We start from the raw sequence: 24446 nt of genomic DNA, 5'->3' as shown, positions 1-24446 counted from the left end.
TAACATATAGGACACTGTTTAAAGGAGACAGCCCGGATCAAGAAGAATTCTAATAAAAAAGCCCCCATGAACACAGAAGATAAGAATGAAAAGTGTCAGGCATTTTAAATGCTTGATTATGACTCCAAATTGCCATTTTACTCTGCCTCATATTTAAGATATCAAAAAATGTGCCATCCCCCAATCATCCTATGGAAGGTTAAATTGACCACAACACAGTCAAAGCCTCCCTTAATTCTGTATGCCACTATTGTTTAGTTGTACATGAAAATAAATAGTAGCAACTCATTTCACATGTTAAAAGCAGCATTTGCAATCCTGTATGTATGTGTCTGGAAATGTTTCGTTACTTACAGCTCAGCTGTATTTTGGGCTCAGTTCTGACATTTGCAGGTGCAGATTGGGTACCCAGTCTTACTCTTGGGCTCTTTCTTTGTTGTTCTTTTTACTGAATTAACTTCCCTGTTGGGCACTGAGTACATTTTGGTGGTGGTTGCAGCAGGGAGGCAAGAACCAGGTGCTGGCTGGGACATATCTTTCTACTTTTCATCCTTTGGAATAACTTAAATTTACTTGAATTTGTTTTTGATTACAGCATATAGTTGAGTTTGGGTTTTTGGCCAAATCTCAGTCCTTTTATTTCAGTGGGCAAATATGTTCTTCTCAAATATTTTTGGCCAAGATACCATGTGTGGTCTTCTATCCTTTTACTATGCTTTAAATACTTCCTCTTGATTTATTTTGTATTTAATTTCCTATTTTATGATTTCTGTATGCTTTTCCCTCCAGAACATTGGGAACTATTTTTAAAAGCTCCAGGAAACTACTCTTAAGTGACTAAATGTTCCTAAAACTTTTACTTTGGGTTCCTCAAGAAGCATTTTTGGTCGCTAAATTGGTAAGCCTCTATATTCCCAAATTTTCATTGACAATCCACTGCACTGTTAAACATTTTCTTAAGACTAGATAGTCTATGCTTTCAAAGGTTAGTTGCATTTCTTGAAATAAGTGGCAATCAAAATTATGCCACTAATCCTTGCATGCTATGCTAAGGTTACTGCTTATATTGCAGAATACTTTCAAGTGTATCCTGCTTATTTCTTCATTTCTTGATTGCTCCTATTCACCTTTGTTATCAGTTTTTCCATTTGCCTAAAATTAAGTGTGGGTAGCTTCTATTTTCTTCTCTCACTGTTTCCTTGAAAACTGTTAAAATAGTCTTCCTAGAGCTTGAGCCAGAGACTAAGAGAAGCAGATAAACACTAAAAGCCTAGCCATTCAGAATGTTGAGTAAGTGGAGAAAGAACTTAGGCTGCAGGAAGTCCAAACTAGGATTTTTATCTCTGCCTGGCTTCTCTGAGTTCATTGAGTCCGCAGAATCAGGAACTTCTATTCCATATCTGGCTTCCATAGGAAGCAAATCATTAGCCTGTATCATGCTGCTTCCCTTTAGCTTCTGCTGCTGTGACTGGGGAGTGTCCTGTCTCAAGGAGTTGGGAGTCATCATCCTCAGGAAATGTGTTTTCTCTCGTTCATTAACAATCCTGGTGTTGGTGTCACCGGTACCAGAGGAAATGCCTCCAAAGCTTACTGACTCCATGTCTCTTATGACTGAGAGTAGTGTTCCAGTCTCTGCCCCACCCCAAATGGGGTATCATAGGTGACCCAGTTCTGCTAAGTCAAGTAGAAGTTTCCTTCTGTATTCTGCTTAAATTTGTAGCCCCCCTACCTCAAAATGAAGATAAGATGCCTTTCTTTTTTTTTTTTTAAGATTTTATTTATTTATTCATTAGAGACACAGAGAGAGAGATAGAGACACAGGCAGAGAGAGAAGCAGACTCCATGCAGGGAGCCCGATGGGGGACTCAATCCTGGGACTCCAGGATCATGCCCTGGGCCAAAGATGACCAACTGCTGAGCCACCCAGGAATCCCTACTTTATTTTTTTAAATTATTTTTACTTTGAATGGTCTGTTATCTTTCAAAGAAATTTGCACAGAAATATACATATGTATGCATACTTAATAGCCTTTAAAAAAAGATTTTATTTATTTATTTGACAGATTGAGAGACAGCAAGCATCCCATAAGATGCCTTTCTTAACAAAACTGAGCAACCACTTATAAAGTCTGTAGCTTTAGCTAAATGTTAACTGAATGTATGGATTTAAAAAGTTAACTTTGTTCAACTTGTTCTTTGTTACATGGATCTGAATAATTACATGTTTTTAATGCTCTTCTCTCAATTGGTTATCTAAGAGGGGCATGTGGCTCATTTTTCATTACTGGTAAAACTTTTTAGTAGATATACCTTGGATTCTTAGACTGGCCTGAAACTGACCTGGTAAACCATTCATGTATCATTGTGAACAGGAAACTGCTATCAAGAAGCTAGCTAGAAAAAAAAAAAAAGAAGCTAGCTAGACTGGGAATTAGTATGGTTACTAAACTACTGGGGCACATCACTTAGTTACTATGATCCTCAGTTTCCTCTCTAGAAATGAAATAACATCACTTGTGCTGCCTCCTAGTGCAGAGGACTTTTGTGAGGAATAAATGAGATGATGTATAAGAAAACACTGTCAGGAATAGCAAGACACTTTATAGGAGTAAGCTTGTACCACTCTTTCTCCCTGAGGTGAGGAGGAGCAGAAATTTCAGAGAAAAATGTTTCAGCTAAAAGGGAAACAAATGAGCAGTCTGTTCCACCTTGTCCATTCATTCATCATTCACTTATGCATTCAACACAATGGACAACAAGACCAATTCAATCCCTCCCTTCATGGAACTTATGTTTTTAGTAGCAGCAATGGGCAATGTACAAATACAAAAGCAAGATAAGTGATGGACATCATTAAGAAAAGTCGGAGAAAGAGCAAATTCTAAACAAAAAGTTGTTCAATGGATATGCAATTTCAGTGATGCAAGATGAGTAAATTCTAGAGATCTGATCCACAACATAGTGCTTATAATTAACAATACTACATTATGCACTTTAAAATTTTGTTGAAAGGGTAGACCTCATGTTAAGTGTTCTTACCACAAAAGGTGGAGACACAGAAATTTTCCAAGGTGATGGACGTATTTATTACCTTTATTTTCAAGGTGATGTTTTCAAAGAGTATATGTATCAAATTGTACACGTTAATTACAGTTTTTAAAAATATCAATTATACCTCACTAAAACTGTTTTTAAAAAAGGCAAGTCTTTTTTAAAAAAGACTAAAACTGTTTTAAAAAAAGACAAGGAAAGATCCAGAAAAGGACCAGATATAAGAGGCACAATAGTTGCTATTTTAGATAATGTGGTCTAAGGAAAGATTCATTTTTATTTATTCTGGAGAATTAAAATCTGTAATTAATAGACTGCCTGGCAAGAGCATAATGTTTGAAATGTCCAAAAAGACCTTCATATACATTTTTTTATTTTGCATTTTATAACAGCTTTTTGAGGTACACAGTCTAAAATATGATCTAGATTCGAGAAGTTGCCACAAGGAATCTGAGACCCAAATTGAAATTTGGACAAAATTTCAAAATGGTGAGCATACATACCCATTTCATGCCTGGTGCTGGCCACACCCAAGCCATACTCTTCTAAAACATCCTTTACTGTCCTCATAGATTCATCATAACTGGCGGCCAAGCCAAGGAAGTTATATGAACCCATGTTGATGACATCTTTGATGATTCTTCCAGTAAACCTGCAGAGAGAAGAATACAGAGGGCTTTCTCAATTAACATCACCCTATGCCCCATAAAATACTCTTACAAGGAGATCTTGGGTCTGGCCCAAATCATATATTTTCTTTTTCCTTTCTGATGTGCATTGCTGTCAACACAAAATGGCCTGCGTCCCTGGAGGACACTAATCCCCGAATGAAGCTGGACAGAGCACTGGAAAAAGGTCTCCCAAGCCATGGAATATTACTTAGCCCTGGCTTTCCATGGGCATTTGGTTCTGTGACACCTGTGCTCTTGTTTAAATTCCAGCAAGGACTTTCTAGGTGAGAAAGAGCCATGGTCATCACTGTCTCCTTCAGCGAGAAGTAGAGGGGCATAATCTGTCAATAAAGCTGAAAAGACCCTTCCTGGCTGGCTTCATGTATACTGCACCTTCTGACACAGGCTTTACTTTTACTAATATAACATAGCCACCTTTGGCAATGGAATTACCGTGACCTCTGCCACTGGACTTATGAGGGCTTGCAAAGGGCTCAATGATGGAAGACTAGCAACTGTTTGGTTCATCAACTCTGTAACTTGGTGCCCATGCCAGGATTTCCTGGAAAGCATTTCTTTCAACCAAGCCCCTCCAGAAGCTTTCCTCACCTAAATGTCCAGTTGTAGTCATCCGACACCCTCTCCATCACATCAAACCGAGATCCTGGGGCACTGCAGATGGGCCGGTTCCAGTTGTCTCTGATTCTGATGTACAGGTTCCGTGTGTAAAAATTCTCAAAGTTTTGATAAAGCGGCACAAAATCCTGTTACAACAGAGGGAGCAGTTTACCTTTGATCTCCTGCTTTTTGTATTGTATTTGCAATTGAAGGCTGGAAGAGCCATGCAAATAGTCCACTTGCAAATAGTTTTTGAGAAAGGGCCCATAGGTAAAGAAATAGGTGGGTTCCCAGATAACGCTGTGGCCTCCATCTCTAAAGAACTTATATTTTAGTGGGAGGAAGTAAAAAATGTGGCACAGAAAGGTAGCAAAGACGATAGTGCAATACAAGATTAAGTCTCCAAATGAGTGGTAGACACAATGAATCCTGCGGGATTCCATCTGAAAAGTAACAATAAGTGTTTATGTCAAAGAAGGTTAGCTGGAGAAAAAAAGTTCTTGAATAATAATTTGGTCTTAACTTTTTTTAACATGAATATCCCCACTCATGTTTTCAGAAATGTGGATGAACTTGATATGGGACCTTTTGGCAAAACTCTTGGCAGTTGGCTGGCTGTCATATCGCCAAGGGCCTAGAAACTCAGTTGATGAGCTTGTGGAGGCACCTGGCTTCACCCACAGTTGAAGTAACAGCACTGTTGTCCTGTATAAAAGGTAAGCCGTGCCCAAGAGGTTTGCTATCCAGCTGAGGCTCAAAACAAAACATATATAACTTTTGGCCATCTAACTCCTAAGAACACAAGGCAGGAAATATAAGACTTTGGTCTAGGCCAAGTACTTTAGGCACTTGTAAGATTAGAATGAGAGGGAGAGTCACATTTTGGTGGAGGAATCAATGTAACTTTACATATGAGGGGTCTCAAAGCTCGGCACTGAAGGTGGAATGAGATTATTTTGGGTAGGGAGGCTTGGAGGGGGCACTCAGGATAAATGGGTCTGTGTTGGAAGTGTAGGGCGTTTTTGAAAAGAATGAGTAAAAATAAAACATAAGGCATATTTTGTTAGAACCTCTGAGTGGCTCCCACCTCACTCAGAGTCAAAGCCAAGATCCTGAGTGGTCTAATCCCTGCTACCTTCCTGATCCCATCTGCTACTATTCCCTGTGGTATATTAATGCTGCAGTATTCAGTTGGGCACAGAAAGTGGGAATCTTAAGTGTCTGGATGAAGAATTCACACATTATCCTGGAGGCAATGGGGAACCACTGAACAACTGGGAGGGAGCTTTCTTATTCTCCCATCCTCTTTGAGTTCTTTGCTCTCCTTCCTCTTATGGAATAGAGCTGACTTCCTGTTGTAACAAGGAGGACCAGGGTTAAGGCTTTGTGGAAGACCTTCTTAAGCTACTGGTTTGGCCTACTCATCTCCTAGCTGATCCATTTCAGAGAAAATATATGGAATCTGCAGGCTTTGATGGCTTGTGGTTGCATCCAAGCCAAGTTTGCTTTGCCACATCATTAGGTTTTTGGTGGCAATGGCATCATTTCTGGGGGGAAGTTGTGAATATGTATTAGAAAGAATGTTTATAACCACAATCCCAGTACATACTGGGGACTATCTATTGCACATGAATTTGGAGGATGAAAGCCAACTTTATTAGTTACATCTGAAAGTTGAACATCTCTTACAAAATGAATTTATCCTCGAATAGCTAAGTATCCTGACAGAAGTTTTAATAAGATTTAAAGCTACATGGTTATGATAATTATACCCTTTTATATTCTAACAGGGAAATGGACTATTTTCAAGAAAAAAAGGAGATTTGGTAATTGCAGGAAATTATTTCCAAATAATCCAAATATTTCCTTTTCCAAATTATTTCCTCTTTTTTTTAAAGCTGTTTACTGATTCATGGTTACTCCATATCCCCAAATGTCATTTGTGTCCTTCTAGTTCTAAATTTCTTAATTGAAATGACAACATTTAAATTCATACTATCAAGAGAAAATAGAGAAGTAGGTCTGTAAGTACTATTTTTAGACTCTGAATGGAATTACAGTTTTAGATATTTTGAGAAATGTTACTCAAAATAGTTAACAGTTGGTTTAGGAAAACACTTGGTTTTTGGTAGGAAAAAATAAAATATTATATCTACAATATTAAAACAAAATTAATTTCAATATAGAACCACAAGATGCACAGGATACCAGGGCAGAGGGGACATAGAAGTCATAGAGTTCAAACATTTGACATGTGAGGAAAATCAGACCCAGCAAGGTTAGTGACTTGAACTCTGGTCAACCTCTGGCTTCGTTCACTTTCCCAGCAGTCACTTCAGAGTGACTTCAAGCTGTCACCTCACCGACTTGTGCAAGCTTCCCTCCAAAACACCAGTTAAAACAAAAACAAAAACAAAGAAACCCCTCAAAACAAACAAACAAACAAAAAACATGACCTATAATATGGAAAGCTAAGGCCAACAGATTGCCAGACCATAGAGGAATATCCATTCATTATAAGGAACTTGGCACTGACTTGAGGAAACAATCTAGGGTTTTTCACCATTGATGCCTCATAAAGATATGCCATTATGGCCTCTTAAGGGAAGGTGGGAAAATGTTCCATGTTGTCCAAACTTTCTGGCTTCTGGCTCAGAGATTTAGATTTTGTACCTATATGGAAATGGGCAGCCAGCTTTTTAGTGAGATAAATGCTCTCAGGGCAAGATTCAGTGATTCTAACATATTCTGTGGGATCAGAGAAGACTTTCTAGTAGGTAATGATCTTCATATTCAATAATATATATATATATATATACATATATATATATATTTTTTTTTTTTTTTAGAAATTAAGTATTTAAACTTCTCTGCCAAAGTGAGAGGCCAATCTTTTAATCACACAGAGCCATTTCTTTGTGAGCACAAACTCAGACCTGAAACACAAGCTCAGCAGTCTATGTGTCCCTGAGAGGGAACTGCTTAGAATTCAAGGTCTGGTTTGGGGAAGAATTGCCTTCTTTTGCAGCACTGTCTTGCTCTTCCTCTGCACCTGTGAGTCTTCCTGCCTCTGCATGGGTGTATTTTCACCCCACCCCATTCCTTTGAGCACCAGTGAGGTTTCTTCAGGAGCAGTCAACACCTTCCAAAGGTCATTGCCCTCTAATCTCGGGTAAGCCTCCCACAGCATTTTCGCTATACCAGAAAATGAAACTGGACTAGATATTGCAAAAACAGGAGCATTGCAAGAGGACATATCTTTATCCATCTGTATATGTAACTTGTCATTTGGTCTACTCACTATCTTTATTTTTTTTCCCTGACACAAATGGCTAGATGTGAGAGTGAAACTTGGGCCATAAGGACACAATTGTTTTGGGGGGGTGGGGTGGGGTATAGGAGGGTTGAACAAAAATCTAAAAATGCAGCCACAAAAATGTCTTTGTTTCTACTACAATATGACAGTCTTTCTTTTTCCACCTTTAATCTCCTAGGATACTTTATAATTTTCCAAGTGTTAAATGTATTTCTATCCAGCTTTTCTGGATGAGTCATTAGAAAGTCAGAAAATTTAAGTGGACAAATTGGGAATTCCACCTAGTTCTAAAAAAAGAAAACAGTGTTCTTTTCAACCATACTACAGGGTTAGGTGTTTATAAGGAAGTGAAGAAAACATATCCACAGCCAATTGTGAAAAATATTGCCAAGTTTAGAAGTCTATTCCTTCTTATTTGATTTAACTACCTGCTCATTCAGTAGGAAATAGAACCATGGATTTGTAAGAGAGAAAAAATCATTATCAAGCACCAGTTATTAATTTTTGCCTACATTGACACTTATACTTCTGTTCTCAACTAATTAATTTTGTGTCATTATTTCCTTTTGGGAAATACCTATTTTTCCTATCAGGGATGAGCTCAGAGTAATAATACAATATGTTTATATTTTTTTCTTTGTTAGAAAGGGTAATGTATCATAAACAGTTCTTTGAAGTATGAAAAGCACAAAGTCAAGATGGCTAAATTTAATTCTATTAAGAAATTAGAGGGAGATTTGAATAAAAATGGCAGACTAAGAGCTTGCAAGTATTTGACCACTCATCTAAAAGTCCTCTGAAATGACAAAAGATGTTTAAGAAACAAAATAAATTTATAAATGTCTAGAAAGACAATTGAGAGTATTACTACTGAATCAGAAATATTGAGGGATCACAAAAGATGGAACACAAATAAGATCTGATCAATGGAGAAGTGAAACCATAGAAAACCATAATTCTCATTCATTTGGGGAATATAAATAATAGTGAAAGGGAATAGAAGGGAAGGGAGAAGAAATGGGTAGGAAATATCAGAAAGGGAGACAGAACATGAAGACTCCTAACTCTGGGAAATGAACTAGGGGTGGTGGAAGGGGAGGAGGTCGGGGGGTGGGGGTGAATGGGTGACGGGCACTGAGGGGGGCACTTGACGGGATGAGCACTCGGTGTTATTCTGTATGTTGGCAAATTGAACACCAATAAAAAATAAATGTATTATTAAAAAAAATAGTTCTAAAACATTTCCTGAGAAGACTGGTGTGGATATTCCCTACAGTTAGGGGAATTTAAAGATAAGAGTCAATAACCATACAAAGTTGATAGGGTGATTAAATGGGAAGCTATATCTCTCTGTCCTCTTTTTATTGGGTTAATAAGTAAGAAGCAGTTGTACTGTCCACAGGACAAATCACCTTGCTAGGCACCAGGAACTGAATGAAAGCAATGCCCCAATGTGGAGAGAGGGGGAGTCCACACTGCAAAAACACAAGCTACTGGTCCTGGCAATTCCTTCCGTTTCCCTTCTTCAATCTCTCAAGACAGGTGAACACATAAGAAAATAAGGATTCTTAAGTAAAAAAAGAAATGAGCATAAAACCAAGTCTCAGTGCTATTTAAGGAAAACTAGCATAAGAGGCACCAGATTCAACAAGCAGAAGAACTAACATCTAATGAAAAGATTTACTAGGGATCCCTGGGTGGCGCAGCGGTTTGGTGCCTGCCTTTGGCCCAGGGCGCGATCCTGGAGACCCGGGGTCGAATCCCACATCGGGCTCCCGGTGCATGAAGCCTACTTCTCCCTCTGCCTATGTCTCTGCCTCTCTCTCTCTCTCTCTGACTATCATAAAATAAAAAACAAACAAACAAACATGTGTCCATATAACCAATTGCTTTAAAAAAAAGACTTAATAGAGCAAACAGAAAAAGAATTTAAAATATATTCATCTTTTGGGACACACAACAGAACAATGCATCCCTTAAGAAGATAAACAGTTCAAAAGTATAAGGAACACAGCTGAAAGGCAGATTAATAAGCAAGACTAGTAAATTTACTGTTTCCCAGGCCATAATGAGAAAAGATAGAGAAAAAAATATGAAGGAAGTTAAAAGATATGTAAAACAGATTCAGAAGATCCAATATCTCCCTAATAGGAGTTACAAGATTGAAAGAAAGGAGAATAAGAAGAAGTGCAAGAGGAGGTAAATAAGGTAAAAAAAGATGGAGGAGGAAAGGCAGGGGGAAATTCCAGAAAGGAAGAAAGATTTGAATCTAAGGTATAAATGATCTCGCGGGTACTGGTTAAATTTCATGTCTCCAGGGATAAAGAGAAAAACTCAAATGCTTTCAGGGAAGGAAGAAAGGCAGTTTACATACAAGAGAATAAGAAATTGATTGCTTTTAGACTTCTGTAGGTGACAGTTTAAAAAGATTATGAAGGAAAGTTATTTTGAACTTAGAATCCTGTACTTTGCCAAACCAACAATCAAATGAGAAAGCCATATAAGAACATTCTTATATATGTAAGGAGCCACAAGCTTAACTCCCACAGACCTTTTCTGTAATAATTGAGCAAGTACCTTAACAAAACAAACAATGAAATAACTAAGGAGGAAGATGAGATGCCAGGAAAAGTAGTGAGTAAAGAAACTAATGGACTATGGTTAGCCCAAGTAGTTTTGTGTACAAGGTATAAAGAAACAGAACCTAAAAATTAATAAATAAATTATACCCTGGAAAATGTTTATGCAAGAGAAAGAAATGTCATTAAATTCTCCTGGAAGACTCTCATCACTGAGAAACTGTATCTAATTCTATACGTATATGTTAACATTAAAAGAGAACCATTAAAAAGAAAGCTGGGAGAAATACTACGTACAATTTCCTAACAGTGACAAGGAGAAAAAAATGTAGAACAAGGAAAATTCAATCAAATGTATCAAAGATATGAAAGGAAAAGTATTTAAAATTAAAAAAAAAGAAAATGTAAGAATAAATGTTAAATATAAAGATGGCAGGAATTAAGAAACACATGAGTAATTAAAGTATTAGGTTTACCCATAAGGAGTTGCCAGTTTATTTTTGACCTACAAAAACAGCAATTTCACATGACTCAAGAAAGTAATTGTTCATAGCTTATGTTATTTTATTAAAACACAGAAGCTTTCACATTTGATTTTAAATAAATCTATATGCTGCTTATGTAAGGGCTACATTTTCTGAAGTGATGAAGACTGAAAGAGATGGCTGTTGAAGAAAAAGCAGATGTATATTCACATCAGACATGACAGAGTGCAAGGTAAAGCATGATAAAAGGAACAAATCCACCAAAAACTGTAAAAGCCATGACTCATGTATCTGACAGTTACACTGAAATATATAAGAAAAAGAAAAAGAAATCCATAATCACAGTGGAAGACATTAACACACATTTATCAGAAATGATAAGTTTGAGAAGAGAAAAAATAAGTAAGTCTAGAGGATTCAAATTACATAATTAGCAAGTTTGTTCTAATACACTTAAAATTCTGCAGTTTTTCATGGCACACATGGAAAATTACAAGAAATTTCAATCCAATCCAACAAACTGAGAAGCTGTGTGTGGCAACTAAGGAGAAGTATTCATTAAGGTGGTAGCATTTGGAGTTAAAAATGAAAATAGCTTTCCTATATGCTATCCATAACTAATTAGATATGGGATAGAGAAAAAAGATAATATTTAAATATTATAAGAAAGTATAAAGAAACAGAACCTAAAAATTCTTCAAATTCATCAAAAACTCATACCCAAACAATGACTGTAAGAGGAAATATAAGACCTTAGAATAAAGAAAATTATAAAATTTTATTAAAGGACATGAGAAATACTGAAATAAGTGAAGAGACATAACATGTTTCTAAATGAGAAGACTAAATATTATTAAGATGTCAAATTTTCCAAAGTTAACCTCTGCCTATAGATTTAATAATATATTACCAATTAAAATGGCAACAGTCTCTTAAAAAAATTCAATACCTAACAAGCTAATTATAAAGTATACACAGAGAAAAAAGCTTTAAGAATTACTTAAAAACTTACAAATTTACCTAAAAAATAGATAAATAGATCAATAATTCAAATCAGTGGGGGGATCCCTGGGTGGCTCAGCAGTTTAGTGCCTTTGGCCCAGGGCGTGATCCTGGAGACCCGGGATAGAGTCCCATGTCGGGCTCCCTGCATGGAGCCTGCTTCTCCCTCTGCCTGTGTCTCTGCCTCTCTCTCTCTTTCTCTCTCTCTCTCTGTGTCTCTCATTAATAAATAAAATCTTAAAAAAATTCAAATCAGTGGGTAAAAAATATTCCATTAATGATATTGAGACCATTTAAAACTCTCTTTTAAAAAAGAAAGTCCTCCTCACATGAAAAGATGCTCAACATCACTCATCATCAGGCAACTACAAATCAAAACCACAATGAGATACCACATCACATCATCTGTCAGAATGGCCAAAATTAACAAATCAGGAAACAACAGATGTTGGCCAGGATGTAGGAAAAGGGGAACCCTCTTACACTGTTGGTAAGAATGCAAACTAGGGCAGCCACTCTGGCAAACAGTATGGAGGTTCCTCAGAAAGTTAAAAATAGAGCAACCTTATGACCCAGCAATTGTACTGCTAGGTATTTACCCAAGAGATACAAAAACACTGATTTGAAGGAGCACCCCAATGTTTATAGCAGCATTATGAACAATAGCCAAATTATGGAAAGAGTGCAAATATTCATTGACTGATGAATGGATAAAGAAGATGTGGTACACACACAGACACACATGGACATTACTCAGCCATCAAAAAGAACGAAATCTTGCCATTTGCAATGATGTGGATGGAGCTAGAGTGTATTATGTAAATAATACAATAAGAGAAAGACAAATATAATACAATTCACTATATGTGGAATTTAAGAAACAAAATGGATTAACAATAGGAGAAGGGAAAAAAAAGAGAAAGGAGGCAAACCATAAGAGACTCTGAACTAGAGAATAAAGTTAAGGTTGCCGAAGGGGGAGATGGGTGGGGGAGGGGCTAAATGGGTGAGGAGTATTAAGAAGAGCACTTGTTTTGAGGACTGAATATTATATGAAAGTCATTAATCACTAAATTCTACTCCTGTAACCAATATTACACTCTATGTTAACTAGGATTTAAATTAAAACTTTTTAAAAAGTCCTCATACCTCACACAGCACATAGAAATAAGTTCTAAGTAAATTATGGGTTAATGTATAAATGCATCACAGATCATAAAAGTACTGAATGAAATTGTAGGAAAATGTGTTTTATCTTTAAGATGAAAAAAATGCCTTCCTAAACATAATGAACCCTCCCTCCCCAAAGAGCAAAAACTAACAACAACAAAGAAAACCCAAAGATGTCTGATACGTATGGCTTAAAAATTAAAAATTTAAGTATGGCTAAATAGAACATAGAGAAAATTAAAAGCTACAAAACAGAATTAGAAAATTATTTAATAGACAAATTATTCATATATGAATATATAGAAAAAGTTCATCTAAATCAGTGAGAAGAAATGATTTAATAAAATCATGAGAAAGGGATATGAATAGGCGATTCAAGAAGAGTGGGTATAAAGCACTAGTAATCATATATAAAGAAGCCCAGTCTCACTGTTAATCAGGAAAATACAAATGAAGACAAGAACAAAAAATGTTTACCTATCAGACTAGCAAAAGTAAAAAATGCATTGATCATATCAACATATCAAGTGCTGGTGAGGAAGTAAGCTCTCCTAGGTACTGCTGACTGGAGTCTAGCTGGGCAAGCTTTTTTGAAAGGCAATTTGCCAATCTCTCAGAAGTTAAAATATACATTCCTTGAACCCAGAAAGCCACTTCTAGGAATTATCCTCGAATAAATACATATGCTGTTCATTGAAGAATTATTTGAAATAATAAAATAATAAAAATTGGTAATATAAATAATCATATATACACATTATGGAATACCATCATGCAAGTATTTCAAGGAATGAGGTAATCTTGGACTGACATGTAAAGATCTTCAAACATAAGTGACAAAAAAGTAAGTCACACAACAGTGTGTATGATACAATCCCATTTATGTTAAGGAAAGGACAAAATCAGTGCAAATGAGCCTATATGTAATTAAGCTCACAAAAAAGGACAATTTTGCTCATTATTTCTGTAACAAAAGGGAAAGGAAACAAAAGACACAGGTTTGAGAAGGGGCTCTTCATTAGGACTTGTCATAACCCACTCATTTCACACATTGGCTTAGTAATACTTGGTGTACATAGCAAAGCTCTACCTTATCAAAATCAATCAACTCTGCCTGACTACTATTTGTAGATTCTTTCTTGCAAAGGGAAGCAAAGGAATTAAAAAATGATTTAACGAACATTTTAATGACACAGCAGAAGTTTTGTATGTGTAACATGTATATATATGCATTTATTTGGATGTTCAGATACACACATCCAAATAAATATTGACCTGAGTATTCACTGTGTGGAGGCTGTGATCTGATTTTACTGATGATCTTATTTCACAAAATATTTCTAGAGCTATGATTTTAGAGTTGTCGTTCCAATCTATGGCATACGCTTCTTTGCTAGAAACAATCATAGAAAATATTCAGCCCTTGTGAGGCTATATTTGCTTTTTAGAAGCAGCCAGAAGGTATTTGGAATGGAGCCTAGTTGGGGGGATTGGGGATTTCACTGGCCATCAATTCCTGCTGCATTCAAAGCTATTGATTTAGTGAAATTTAATTCAAGGAAGTGAGGGAGTGGACCATTTGTATACACAGGAAAGTTGGAGGAGCATTGTTCTAAACGTTGGTTTCTAAGTTTCTGCATATGAGAATCACCTGGGAAGCTTTTATGAACCCCACCAAGGATGTACCACAAACCAATTAAATTTGAATTTGGGGTGTGAGCCCAGTATTAGCTTTTAAGGTTTCTCAGGTGATTCCAATATGCAGCCAAGGCTGAGAACCCTTGGTCTAATATTACCATCGCACAAGCTGCTGGCTAATTTGTTAAATTCCCAGGGAAACTCCAATGAAAGCTCTCTGAGTTTGGACTCGCCCAGGTCCAAACAGGAAGACCAGTGCTCGGGCCATCTGTTTGCTTTGGACAAAACTCAGATCCAGTGACCTTAATGGAACCCACCCTTCGAAATACTCAGAAGTAATGAGTACTCTCTGGGTGAATCCTGCTATCATTATCAGGATGCAAAATATGGATGCAAAAGGACAATTTTTAATTCATGCAAACATTTGAAGATTTCTCTTAAAATTCTTTACAGTTACAACTTGCTGAACACTCTTTGTTTCATGTGGGAGTAAAAATCTCTGGCGATGGGCCAGAAATGTCTGAGATATACTTGTATGGGTGCTACAGGGACTCTCCGGATCTAGTATGAACATGGAATTGTACTGAAATGTTTTATAAAAGGCTGGTGCCATGTGGAGCAGATCTTGCTGAACCTGTTATCAAACCATATGGATTGAGAAATGGGGCTAGGCTTGAAGTTTTTCCAAGTCTCTGATGATGCTTGACATTCATTTAATGATTATATTTGCTGACATTCTCTTCTGGATTTTGCCAAGTTAAGCCATTGCATCACTGAGAAAGTGATTTATCTAGAGGTATTTAATGAATTTCAGTTCATTGCTGAAGTGGCCTTTGATTTTAAAAAAAGGATATATGTGTCTCCAAAATTAAGAGTTAAAAGGAGAATTTAAGCAAGAATATTTAAACCTTGTACCTGTCTGTATTGTCCCATTCCTAGTCAGTGTCTTCTGATCCTTAGTGGAGTCTGTTTGAGGTGCCAGTTCTCCTGGACCTGTGATTTGTTTTTTAGCTCTTCTGGAGGAAGATTTTGATTTTTTTTCTTTTCAGTTAGTTTATACTAAGTGAATCAGTAATCCTAAGTGAATCAGTAATCAAGTGATTTAGATAAGAAGATTTTCAAAGCCTTTATGTTTTGGAGACAGTTTCAGGGTTTTGGGGCTAGAAATCAAAAAGAAGAACACAAAAAGATTCTAAATTTGGGGCAAAAATTTAGTCTGAATGGATGGTTTGGTATGAGAGGAGTCATCTCGGGGAGAAAATAGGGAAACTGGATTAATAAATTCTTGTATTTAATTAAAACAGGAAATAAATGAGGAAAGTGACATGTCAATTAGCTTGATTGTAGCAATCATTTTGTTATGTATATTTTTATCAAAATATGCTGTACACCTTATATATACATAACATATATACATACATTCTATTTAAAATAAAAAGAACACACATAGAGTAGAAGAGTGTAATCAGAATCAGACATCTCTTTATGATCTTTTTGAAAAACATTATTGCTATTCTCCACCACCACCTCATGGATATGCTTTTTTCCTGGTGTCATTTCGCTCTTGGCTAGCTTATGGGACAATTCATTCTGCTCTCTCAGTCACCAGCTTTTAGAATAGATTATAATGCTCATTTCTGCTAAAAGAACCAAGAGTCACTGGAAAGCGGTGTGTTTCCAGCAAGATACTTCAAGATGTGCCTCGGGTAGCTTATTAACACAAAACAAGGGTACTTCTCAGAAGTACAGAGTTGGGGGAAATAGTAAAAGGCTAACGGTCAGCCTGAATATAGGGTTTCTAGTGACCAAGTCCCATCAAAAAGAATACAATGACGGCAGCTATTGCAATTTGTTACTCTGAACAGCTATAAATGTCTAAAGGGGCTCAAAAGGAAGGGACACATAATAAAAAGTGTGCCATGTGAAAGGTATATCCACCAAGGTAACTCAATTGACTGATGGTCTCTATCTCACAGAGATCCAACAGGAGGAAAATCATTTATTTTGTAAAACAAACAAACAAACGAACAAACAAAAAAAACCCAGAGCATTGATTTATTTGATGCACTGTCTTCCTCCTGGGAGGTGGTTTGAGCAGTTCTTGCACCCATAGTGACAGGTTTTGCAATCAAGGCTGCTCATGCTCAAAGTATCCCATTGTTCGGGTCTAGGCACCCCTTCCCTCAAGTGCTGGGAGTGTAGGAGGCAGACAGCTTGCTGAAGGGAGCTGCCTGGCTTGGGATCTCCCTCTAGGGTGGTCGTTCCCATTTATCATCACAGAAGGCTCCAAAACCCTGCCCTCTGTGAGGAATGCTTCTGAAGGGCCCTCCTGTCCAGAGCTCCCTGTGGGATCCACTGAGACCTTGGCTGGGACTACATCACAATTTACCTGGTCTCATTTTGCTCCCTTCGCTTCCTCACAGGTGTATGGGTGTTGCTTCCAGGAGCACACTGCAAAAATCTTTCTGCCCTCACACCTCCATCTCAGAGTCTGCTTCCTATATATAATTATGTTCCGCTTGAAATATAAGAAATGCTTAAAAAAAAAAGTGACTAGCCCTGCTAGGTTGCTAGAACAAAAATATTGGCACAGAGGAGAAAATAGATGGCAAAGCTGAAGGCTAAGCCTGCCAAGGGATGCCACACCTGAGAAATTTACATTTGACTCACCCTCTGTCCCAGTACATATACTGAAATGTGCTGATCTATTATGCACCAGTTACCTACACCTGGGGAACAGGCAGATTGGTGATAACAGCTTCTAGAGCAGACTGGCTGGTGTCAGGGAGGAGCTGTGGGGATCCTCATGAGAATGGCCAAGAAGAACTTGCTTTCCTAATCCCAGTCTCGCATTTCATCATCGGCTCCTACTAGACTCAACTGTTTCTAGATCCTTTGCCATTTAAGGACCTGTACATCCTCAAAACTGTATGTGCGTATATATTTTTGCTATATAAAACCTTGCCATTGTGATGGGCATGCCACTACCATTCTCATGTCTGGCCAAAGAAGTTGGGTTACCCTGGTTTCTTCCCTTTATCTAATTTTCTCTACACACAGTCACCAAGACTTGTTGATTCTATCTCCTAAATATCTCTATAATTCCCTTTTCTTCATTCCATCTATCTTTTCCCCAGTTTAAGTACAAATATCTCTTAAACTATTTTAGGGCCTTTTAATTTGTCACATTGCTTCTAGTTTTGCATTAGAATTCCATCTCTTACATCTATTAAATTCTCTAAAGGTTTTCATTCTCTTCTCTCCCTTCCTTTTTTTTTCTATAGATCTTCCTTGGGAGATCTCATCTACTTCTGTGGCTTTGATTAATGTTGATATGCTCAAAATATGCTGAAGATGCCACAATATCCATCTGAGACTTTTCTCCAGGGGTCTAGGCCTTTATATCTAATACTAGTTCTCAACCTGGCAAAAAGGAATTGACCATTTTCCTCTCCAACTGGATCTTCCTCCCCTATTCCCCATTTCAATGAATACCATAACCTTCTTCCCACCCAGATGCCCAAGGCATAGACCTGAATGTGGTCTTTGATTTGTCCATCTCCCTAATTCCCTAAGTCAAGTCAATCATCCTTATTAACTCCATCTTCTTTAACATCTCTTGGCCTTATCTCTTATCACTATTCCTATTCCAACTACCCTAGTCTTACTCCAGATCTCATCTAGCTTTTTAAATTTATTTTATTTATTTATTTTATTTATTTATTTATTTATTTTATTTATTTTTTAAAAAATATTTTATTTATTCATGAGAGTCACACAGAGGGAGGTGGAGAGGAGGCAGAGGGAGAAGCAGGCTCCTTGTGGGGAGCCCCATTCAGGACTTGATCCCGGGACCCTGGGATCACGACCTGAGCCCAAGGCAGATGCTCAACCACTGAGCCACCCAAGTGCCCCTAGCTTTTTTGAATTTGAGCTGGATTTCTGCATCAGCCTCTTAACTGGTTTTTTGGTCTGTTCTGTCCTCCTGCAATCCTTTTTTTCATAGGCCAGTGAATATGGTCTTTCTAATCTGCAAATCTGCATTCCTCTGCCCAAATTCCTTTAATGCCTACCCATTGTCCTTATAATAAATATCTTTGGCTTATAAAAACCCATTATAGTCTGGTCTCTACTTGCCTCTCAAACAATCTTTCTCCCCACATACTCCCACTGTCACTCACAATAGTCTAGTCATTGGAATTTCTCAGTTCCTTGAATGTACAATGCTTTCTCTTACCTCTTTCACACCATGTTTTCTTTCCCTATGGTTCTTTGCTTAGATGTGTTCAAGGCTCCATCATGTGGAATGATCCATGCCCATAATTATCATAATATTTCAGAGCAATTTTTAGAAAAAAAGAATCTGGGGCATCATAAATCATATGAACTGATTTGGAAAACATGTTAGGAAAATACAGGTTCTTTGCAGATCTCTGAATATTTTCCAGGTTGTCCTGATAGCTCTATGTGAAAAGAGGATGCCGTAGACTTTTATGAGTTAACTATCAAAAGTATCTAGATAGTGGTTCTAAATTGAGGTTTTTTGCACTTCCTGACACATTTGACAATGTTTGGAGAAATGTTTGATTGTCATGTCATGTCAAATGTTAAGGTTAAAAACCTTACAGTGCAAACAGGGCAGTCTTCCACATCAAAGAATTATCCAATCCAAAATGTCATTGGTACCAAAGTTGAGAAACCATGACCTAAATGAAAATAAAATTTCATATTCCACTCAGGCACACTTTTCTATTTTAGGATAGAACATAAATAATACTCATCTTGCAACAAGAAGACCAGAGTATAGTCCTAGCCAAAAGCCTCTGCTCTTATATTTTGATTTATTCATCTTTAAAATGGCATTTTAATACTTGTCTTATGGAACTGTTATAAAAATTAAATATGATAATGTATTAGAAAACTCTTAGTTCAGTGTCTGGCAAGTAGTAGTTGCTCAATAAAATGTTTATTAAAAAAAATAAGTCTGACACATGGGGGATGGGGCTTATGGGGTGGAGATGAGTAGATTTTACCCTGAATGGTCTCAGTACCTCACTCTTTTTAGGTCTGTACATGCATCACCACTTCTGAGAACACTTAAGAAAAGAATATGCATTGACAAAGATCCAAGGAGGTACACATACATACTTTTTGTTCTTCTCGTTCTACAGCTGCGTTACACTTTTCTATTCCCCAGCTCCTCAAAAAGTCTCTGAGATAGCCAAATAGAGTTCCAAGTCCATATCCCAAGTAAGTGAAAACCATAACGTGAAGGGGTGCTTCTTCAAAGGATTCAGCAATTGGCTTATCGTAAAAATGTGGCTTCCCATTTTGCTGAAAACACAAAAGAAAATAGAAGGTTAGTTCTCTTCCATTATGATAAAATATATACTTAAAATTTTGGACTTTCAAACTTTTAACTTTTAAAGAACATAAAAAAGTGCTTAGAGAAAGGTAGACAGTGATCATGAAGATGGTAATCAGAAAGGTACATTTTATTTTACAATCCCCTCCAAAATAATTGATTTTGGCAAAAATTCTCACAGGTGCTAAATCCATTAAGTGAAAAGTTAATGAGAAATTCATTTTTTTGCAAGATGCCAACGTACCACTCCATATGTTACTCCCTAATAACAAATCTGAGGTTACTACTTTGATTGGGTGATCAAATTCCATCACCAAAGTTGGAACAAGAGCATCCGTGCTCTTATCATGATGTAATATTCAATATACTAATGACCTGAACTTAGTCAAGTTTTTATATCTAACTTCCATTTCACAAGAAACATCAGGATAAGGGAATGTGGCAGATGACTTTATGAGGAAACAATCAGATAATCCACAATGTGCACAACAAAGGAAATTATCAACGAAATGAAAAAGCAACTGATGGAATGGGAGAAAATATCTGCCAACCAAATATATGATAAGGGGCTAGTATCTAAAATAAAGAACTCATACAACTAAAAAACCCTCATATAACCTGATTTAAAAATGGTGTTATTCTGTATGTTGGCAAATTGAACACTAATAAAAAATAAATTTATTATTAAAAAATAATAAAAAAATAAAAATTAGCAATGTCCTGAATAGACATTTTCCCAAAGAAGACCTACAAATGGCCAACAGGTGTATGAAAAGGTATTCAACATCATTAATCATCAGGGAAATGCAATGAGAAACCACAATGAGATACCACCTCACACCTATTAAGGTATGGGTACTATCAAAAAGGCAAAAGATAAAAAATGTGGATGAGGATGTAGAGTAAAAGGCAACCCTGTACACTGTTGGTGAGAATGTAAATTGGTACAACCATCATGAAAATGTACAACCCATTGAGATTTCTCAAAAATTAAAAAAAAAAAAAATTGAACCACCACACGATCCAGCAATCCTACTTCTGGATATATACCCATAGGAAATGAAATCAGTGTCTTGAAGAGATATCTGCACCTCCAGGTTCATTGTATCCTTATTCATAATAACCAAGATATAGAAATAATCTAAGTGTCTGTAGATGGATGAACGAATAAAGAATATAAAAATATTGTAGAATATTATTTGGCCACACAAAAGAAGGAAATCTGGTATTTGCAACTACATAGATAAATATGGACTACATTATGCTAAATGAAATAAACCAGGCACAAAAAGACAAATACTACATGATCTCATTCATATGTAGAATCTAAAAAAAGCTCAACTCACAGAAACAGAGGGTAGAATGGTAGTTACCAAGGTCAGCAAGTAGAGGAAATAGGGAGATGTTGGCCAAAGTATGTAAGTGTTTGGTTATAAGATGAGTAAATTCTGGGACCTAATGTACATCATGGTTACTACAGTCAATAATACTGTATAGTATATTTGAAATTTGATAAGACATATATCTAAAGTGTTCTCACCATACACAGAAAATGATAACTTGTGATGGATATATTTATTAGCTTGGCTGTGGTAATAATTTCACAGTGTTTACATATATCAAATAGCATTGCATGTCTTGAATATATACATTTTTATTTCTTAATTATACCTCAATAAAGCTGGACAAAAGAAAAAAAAGAATAAAGGGTAGGTGGTAGAGGGGACTTAAAAGATACAACTTAATGCAGTGTGTGTTTTTTCATGGATCCTGTTTTTTTGTTGATGTACAAACTGAGTTAAAAAATACATATTTTGAACAACTGCATAAATCCAAATGTGGACTGGATATGTATCTTATTAAGAATTATTGTTAATTTTGTTAGGAGTGATGGCAGTACTACAATTATGAGGGGAAATACTTCAGGGCATGCTGAGGTATTAGGGTAATTAAATGTTATGACATCTATAATTTTCTTTCAAATGGTCCATCAAAAATTAAATATACATATATGAAGCAATTTTGGGAAAATGTTAATAATGGTTGAGTCTATGGGTCACCTGGGTGACTCAGTCGCTTAAATGTCTGACTCTTGATTTTGGCTCAGGTCATGATCACAGGGTCATGAGATGGAGCCCCATGTCAGGCTCTGAACTGACAGTAGAGCCTGGTTAAGATTCTCTATCCCTTAGCCCCTCCCCCAACTCGCATATGTGTGTGTGTGCTCGCTCTCTCTCTCTCTCAAAAAAGAAAAATAACTCTTGAGTCTAGGTGAAGTTTATATGAATGTTTCTCTCTCTCTCTCTCTCTCTCTCTCTCTCTCTCTCTCTCTTTTTAAATTCATGACAGACACAGAGAGAGAGGCAGAGACACAGGCAGAGGGAGAAGCAGGCTCCATGCAGGGAGCCCAACGTGGGACTCGATTCCAGGTCTCCAGGATCAGTCCCTGGGCTGAAGGTGGCGCTAAACCTCTGAGCCACCCAGGCTGCCCTATATGAACGTTTCTTACATTATTTTTTCACTTTTGTGTGTGTTTGAAATTTTTTATAACAAAGTTACAGGAAGTATTTCTTTCTTTATATTAGGTGTCAACATTCCAGTGGAAGGTAACTTTTAGAGCCAGACCATTTTGATTCCTGTTTAATTGATTTCACAAAGCGTAGCATAATGAGTATTGGTTCAGTGGACTAGTGAGTAAATTATTCCTAAGGATAAAATTTAATTCCTTTATAAGTATTTATAAATTCATTATTTCACTCAGCAAACATAATGCAATGCACAGATTCTGCATTTCTCAGTGAGAAGTGCTTTGACCACAATATATAACTTTTAGTGATTTAAAGGAAATTGTCAAATATCTACTAATATTTAATGCATTAATTTAATTTACACATATATATTTAGAATGATATATAAAATCATGTCAATTAGAGTGGTGTTTTTACTACAACACAGTTTTTGAGAACATGTCACCTTCCTTGCCTCTATGTTGTCAGAGCTGCAATATTTTGGAAATCTCTATGTGACTTAATCACTGGAAGTTTTATCCCAAGCCACAAAATATATGACAATAAAAAAAAAATACATATGTAGGTGAGTATTTCTTTTGTCTACATCACTGGTTTTTAAATTATTTTTTAAAAAGCCTTTTTATAATGGCATTGAACACTTGAATTATTAAGTCAAAACCCCATGAGATATTATTAAATTTAATAAAATTTAATTTTAATAAAAATTCCTTGCCTCCTTATTTATGCATACCATCAGGTTACTTCTCTAGGTACTCTGAACTAATGTGAATGGATGTTACTCTTGTCTCATATGACTTCCTCCAACATTACCTGGTGGTCTCAAATAATGAAAGTGAGAGAGCATTGGTTAATATCAGGTCTTGAATGAGAGGTTATAACCAATACCTCATATTTGGGATTATAAGGCATTCAATATGTGCCTACAGTGAGCTGCCTATGTGTTTGATTCTGGGGGCTCAAAGATGAACAAAACAGACTGAGTCCCATCCTGATTTCTTGACCTATTTCCTACTATGTCCTCACACCTGTCCTGTAGGTCTGATGGACACCTGATCTTACTATTCTAGTGCCAGCTTTGGCTCCTTTCCTTGGCTTTGTTCTGTGCTTAATCTTTGGACTGCATCTGTGTCCTGCATTCCAAGTGACCTCCTGACCCCATTAGGAACCATCTCCTGGCTCCTTCCACATCATGGGGACACATCATTGACTTCCTTCTTTCCTCTATTTGTCAGATTCCAGAAAAAGGGACTGAGATCTTCATGAAGGAAGATTTGATGAATTTTTATGAATGGTTAGGTACAAGATCAAGGATGAGAAAAATGGAGTATCTGGGATGCCTATGTGGCTTGGTGGCTGGGCGTCTGCCTTTGGCTCAGGGTGTGATCCCAGGGTCCTGGGATCGATGAGGCTTGGTTTGAGCCATGGTTGAAGGTGAATGTGATAAAGGGCAAATTATAAAGAGAGTATAACAGTAGGTTTGAGACAGAATTTGGGGACCCACGGCTTTTAAGGGCACCATAGAGGAAGAAGAGTGAGTGAAAGGGGCCCAATACAGGTGACTTCTGGAAACATGATTAACGGCTTTGGTTGACTTAGAAGATGGCTAAGTTATGTATCCACATGTAAAGGGATAAACTTCTAGGCCAACCTGTGTAGGGTAGGAGAATATTTTCCTTTTCAGGAGGCCTTAGATCCATTTCTGAGCTCTATATGTGGCCAAATCAAGCAGCACATTTCCCCTGAAATCCATGGGAACTTTCTGCTTGAATTGGCTCTGAGATAAACCTGCACTGCAGAACAGTCTACCTAGATGCAAATAACACTCACAGTTGAGTGCACAGCCTTGGCTTGTATAACTAGGTTTTTTTTTTTTTTTGCCCCTGTGACTTATTCTTGAAGAAAGTTATAACACAAAGGAGAAATTTTCAACAATGTCCATCAGTTCAAACCAATATCTACTTTCTCTCACATAACTTGATTTATTTATTTTCATTTAATTTAATATTATTTTATTTGGCAG

At 36.8% G+C, this 24446-nt stretch overlaps 1 protein-coding gene across 1 annotated transcript in view; it reads right to left on the bottom strand.

The window, feature by feature from the left end:
- The window catches only part of SPTLC3 (serine palmitoyltransferase long chain base subunit 3), a 148572-nt gene that overhangs the window by 87337 nt on the left and 36789 nt on the right, over positions 1 to 24446 (bottom strand). The window contains exons 2-4 of the mRNA XM_041733174.1: positions 19679 to 19864; positions 4332 to 4486; positions 3555 to 3703 (exon numbers count right to left, since the gene is read on the bottom strand). Coding sequence (XP_041589108.1) covers positions 3555 to 3703; positions 4332 to 4486; positions 19679 to 19864 — 490 coding nt within the window. The remainder of the gene's footprint in view (positions 1 to 3554; positions 3704 to 4331; positions 4487 to 19678; positions 19865 to 24446) is intronic.

Source organism: Vulpes lagopus, chromosome 18 (assembly GCF_018345385.1).
Source record: "Vulpes lagopus strain Blue_001 chromosome 18, ASM1834538v1, whole genome shotgun sequence".
Taxonomy (NCBI): Eukaryota; Metazoa; Chordata; class Mammalia; order Carnivora; family Canidae; genus Vulpes; species Vulpes lagopus.
Note: the sequence above shows the minus strand (reverse complement) of the source record. Positions and strands in the feature narration are given on the sequence as shown.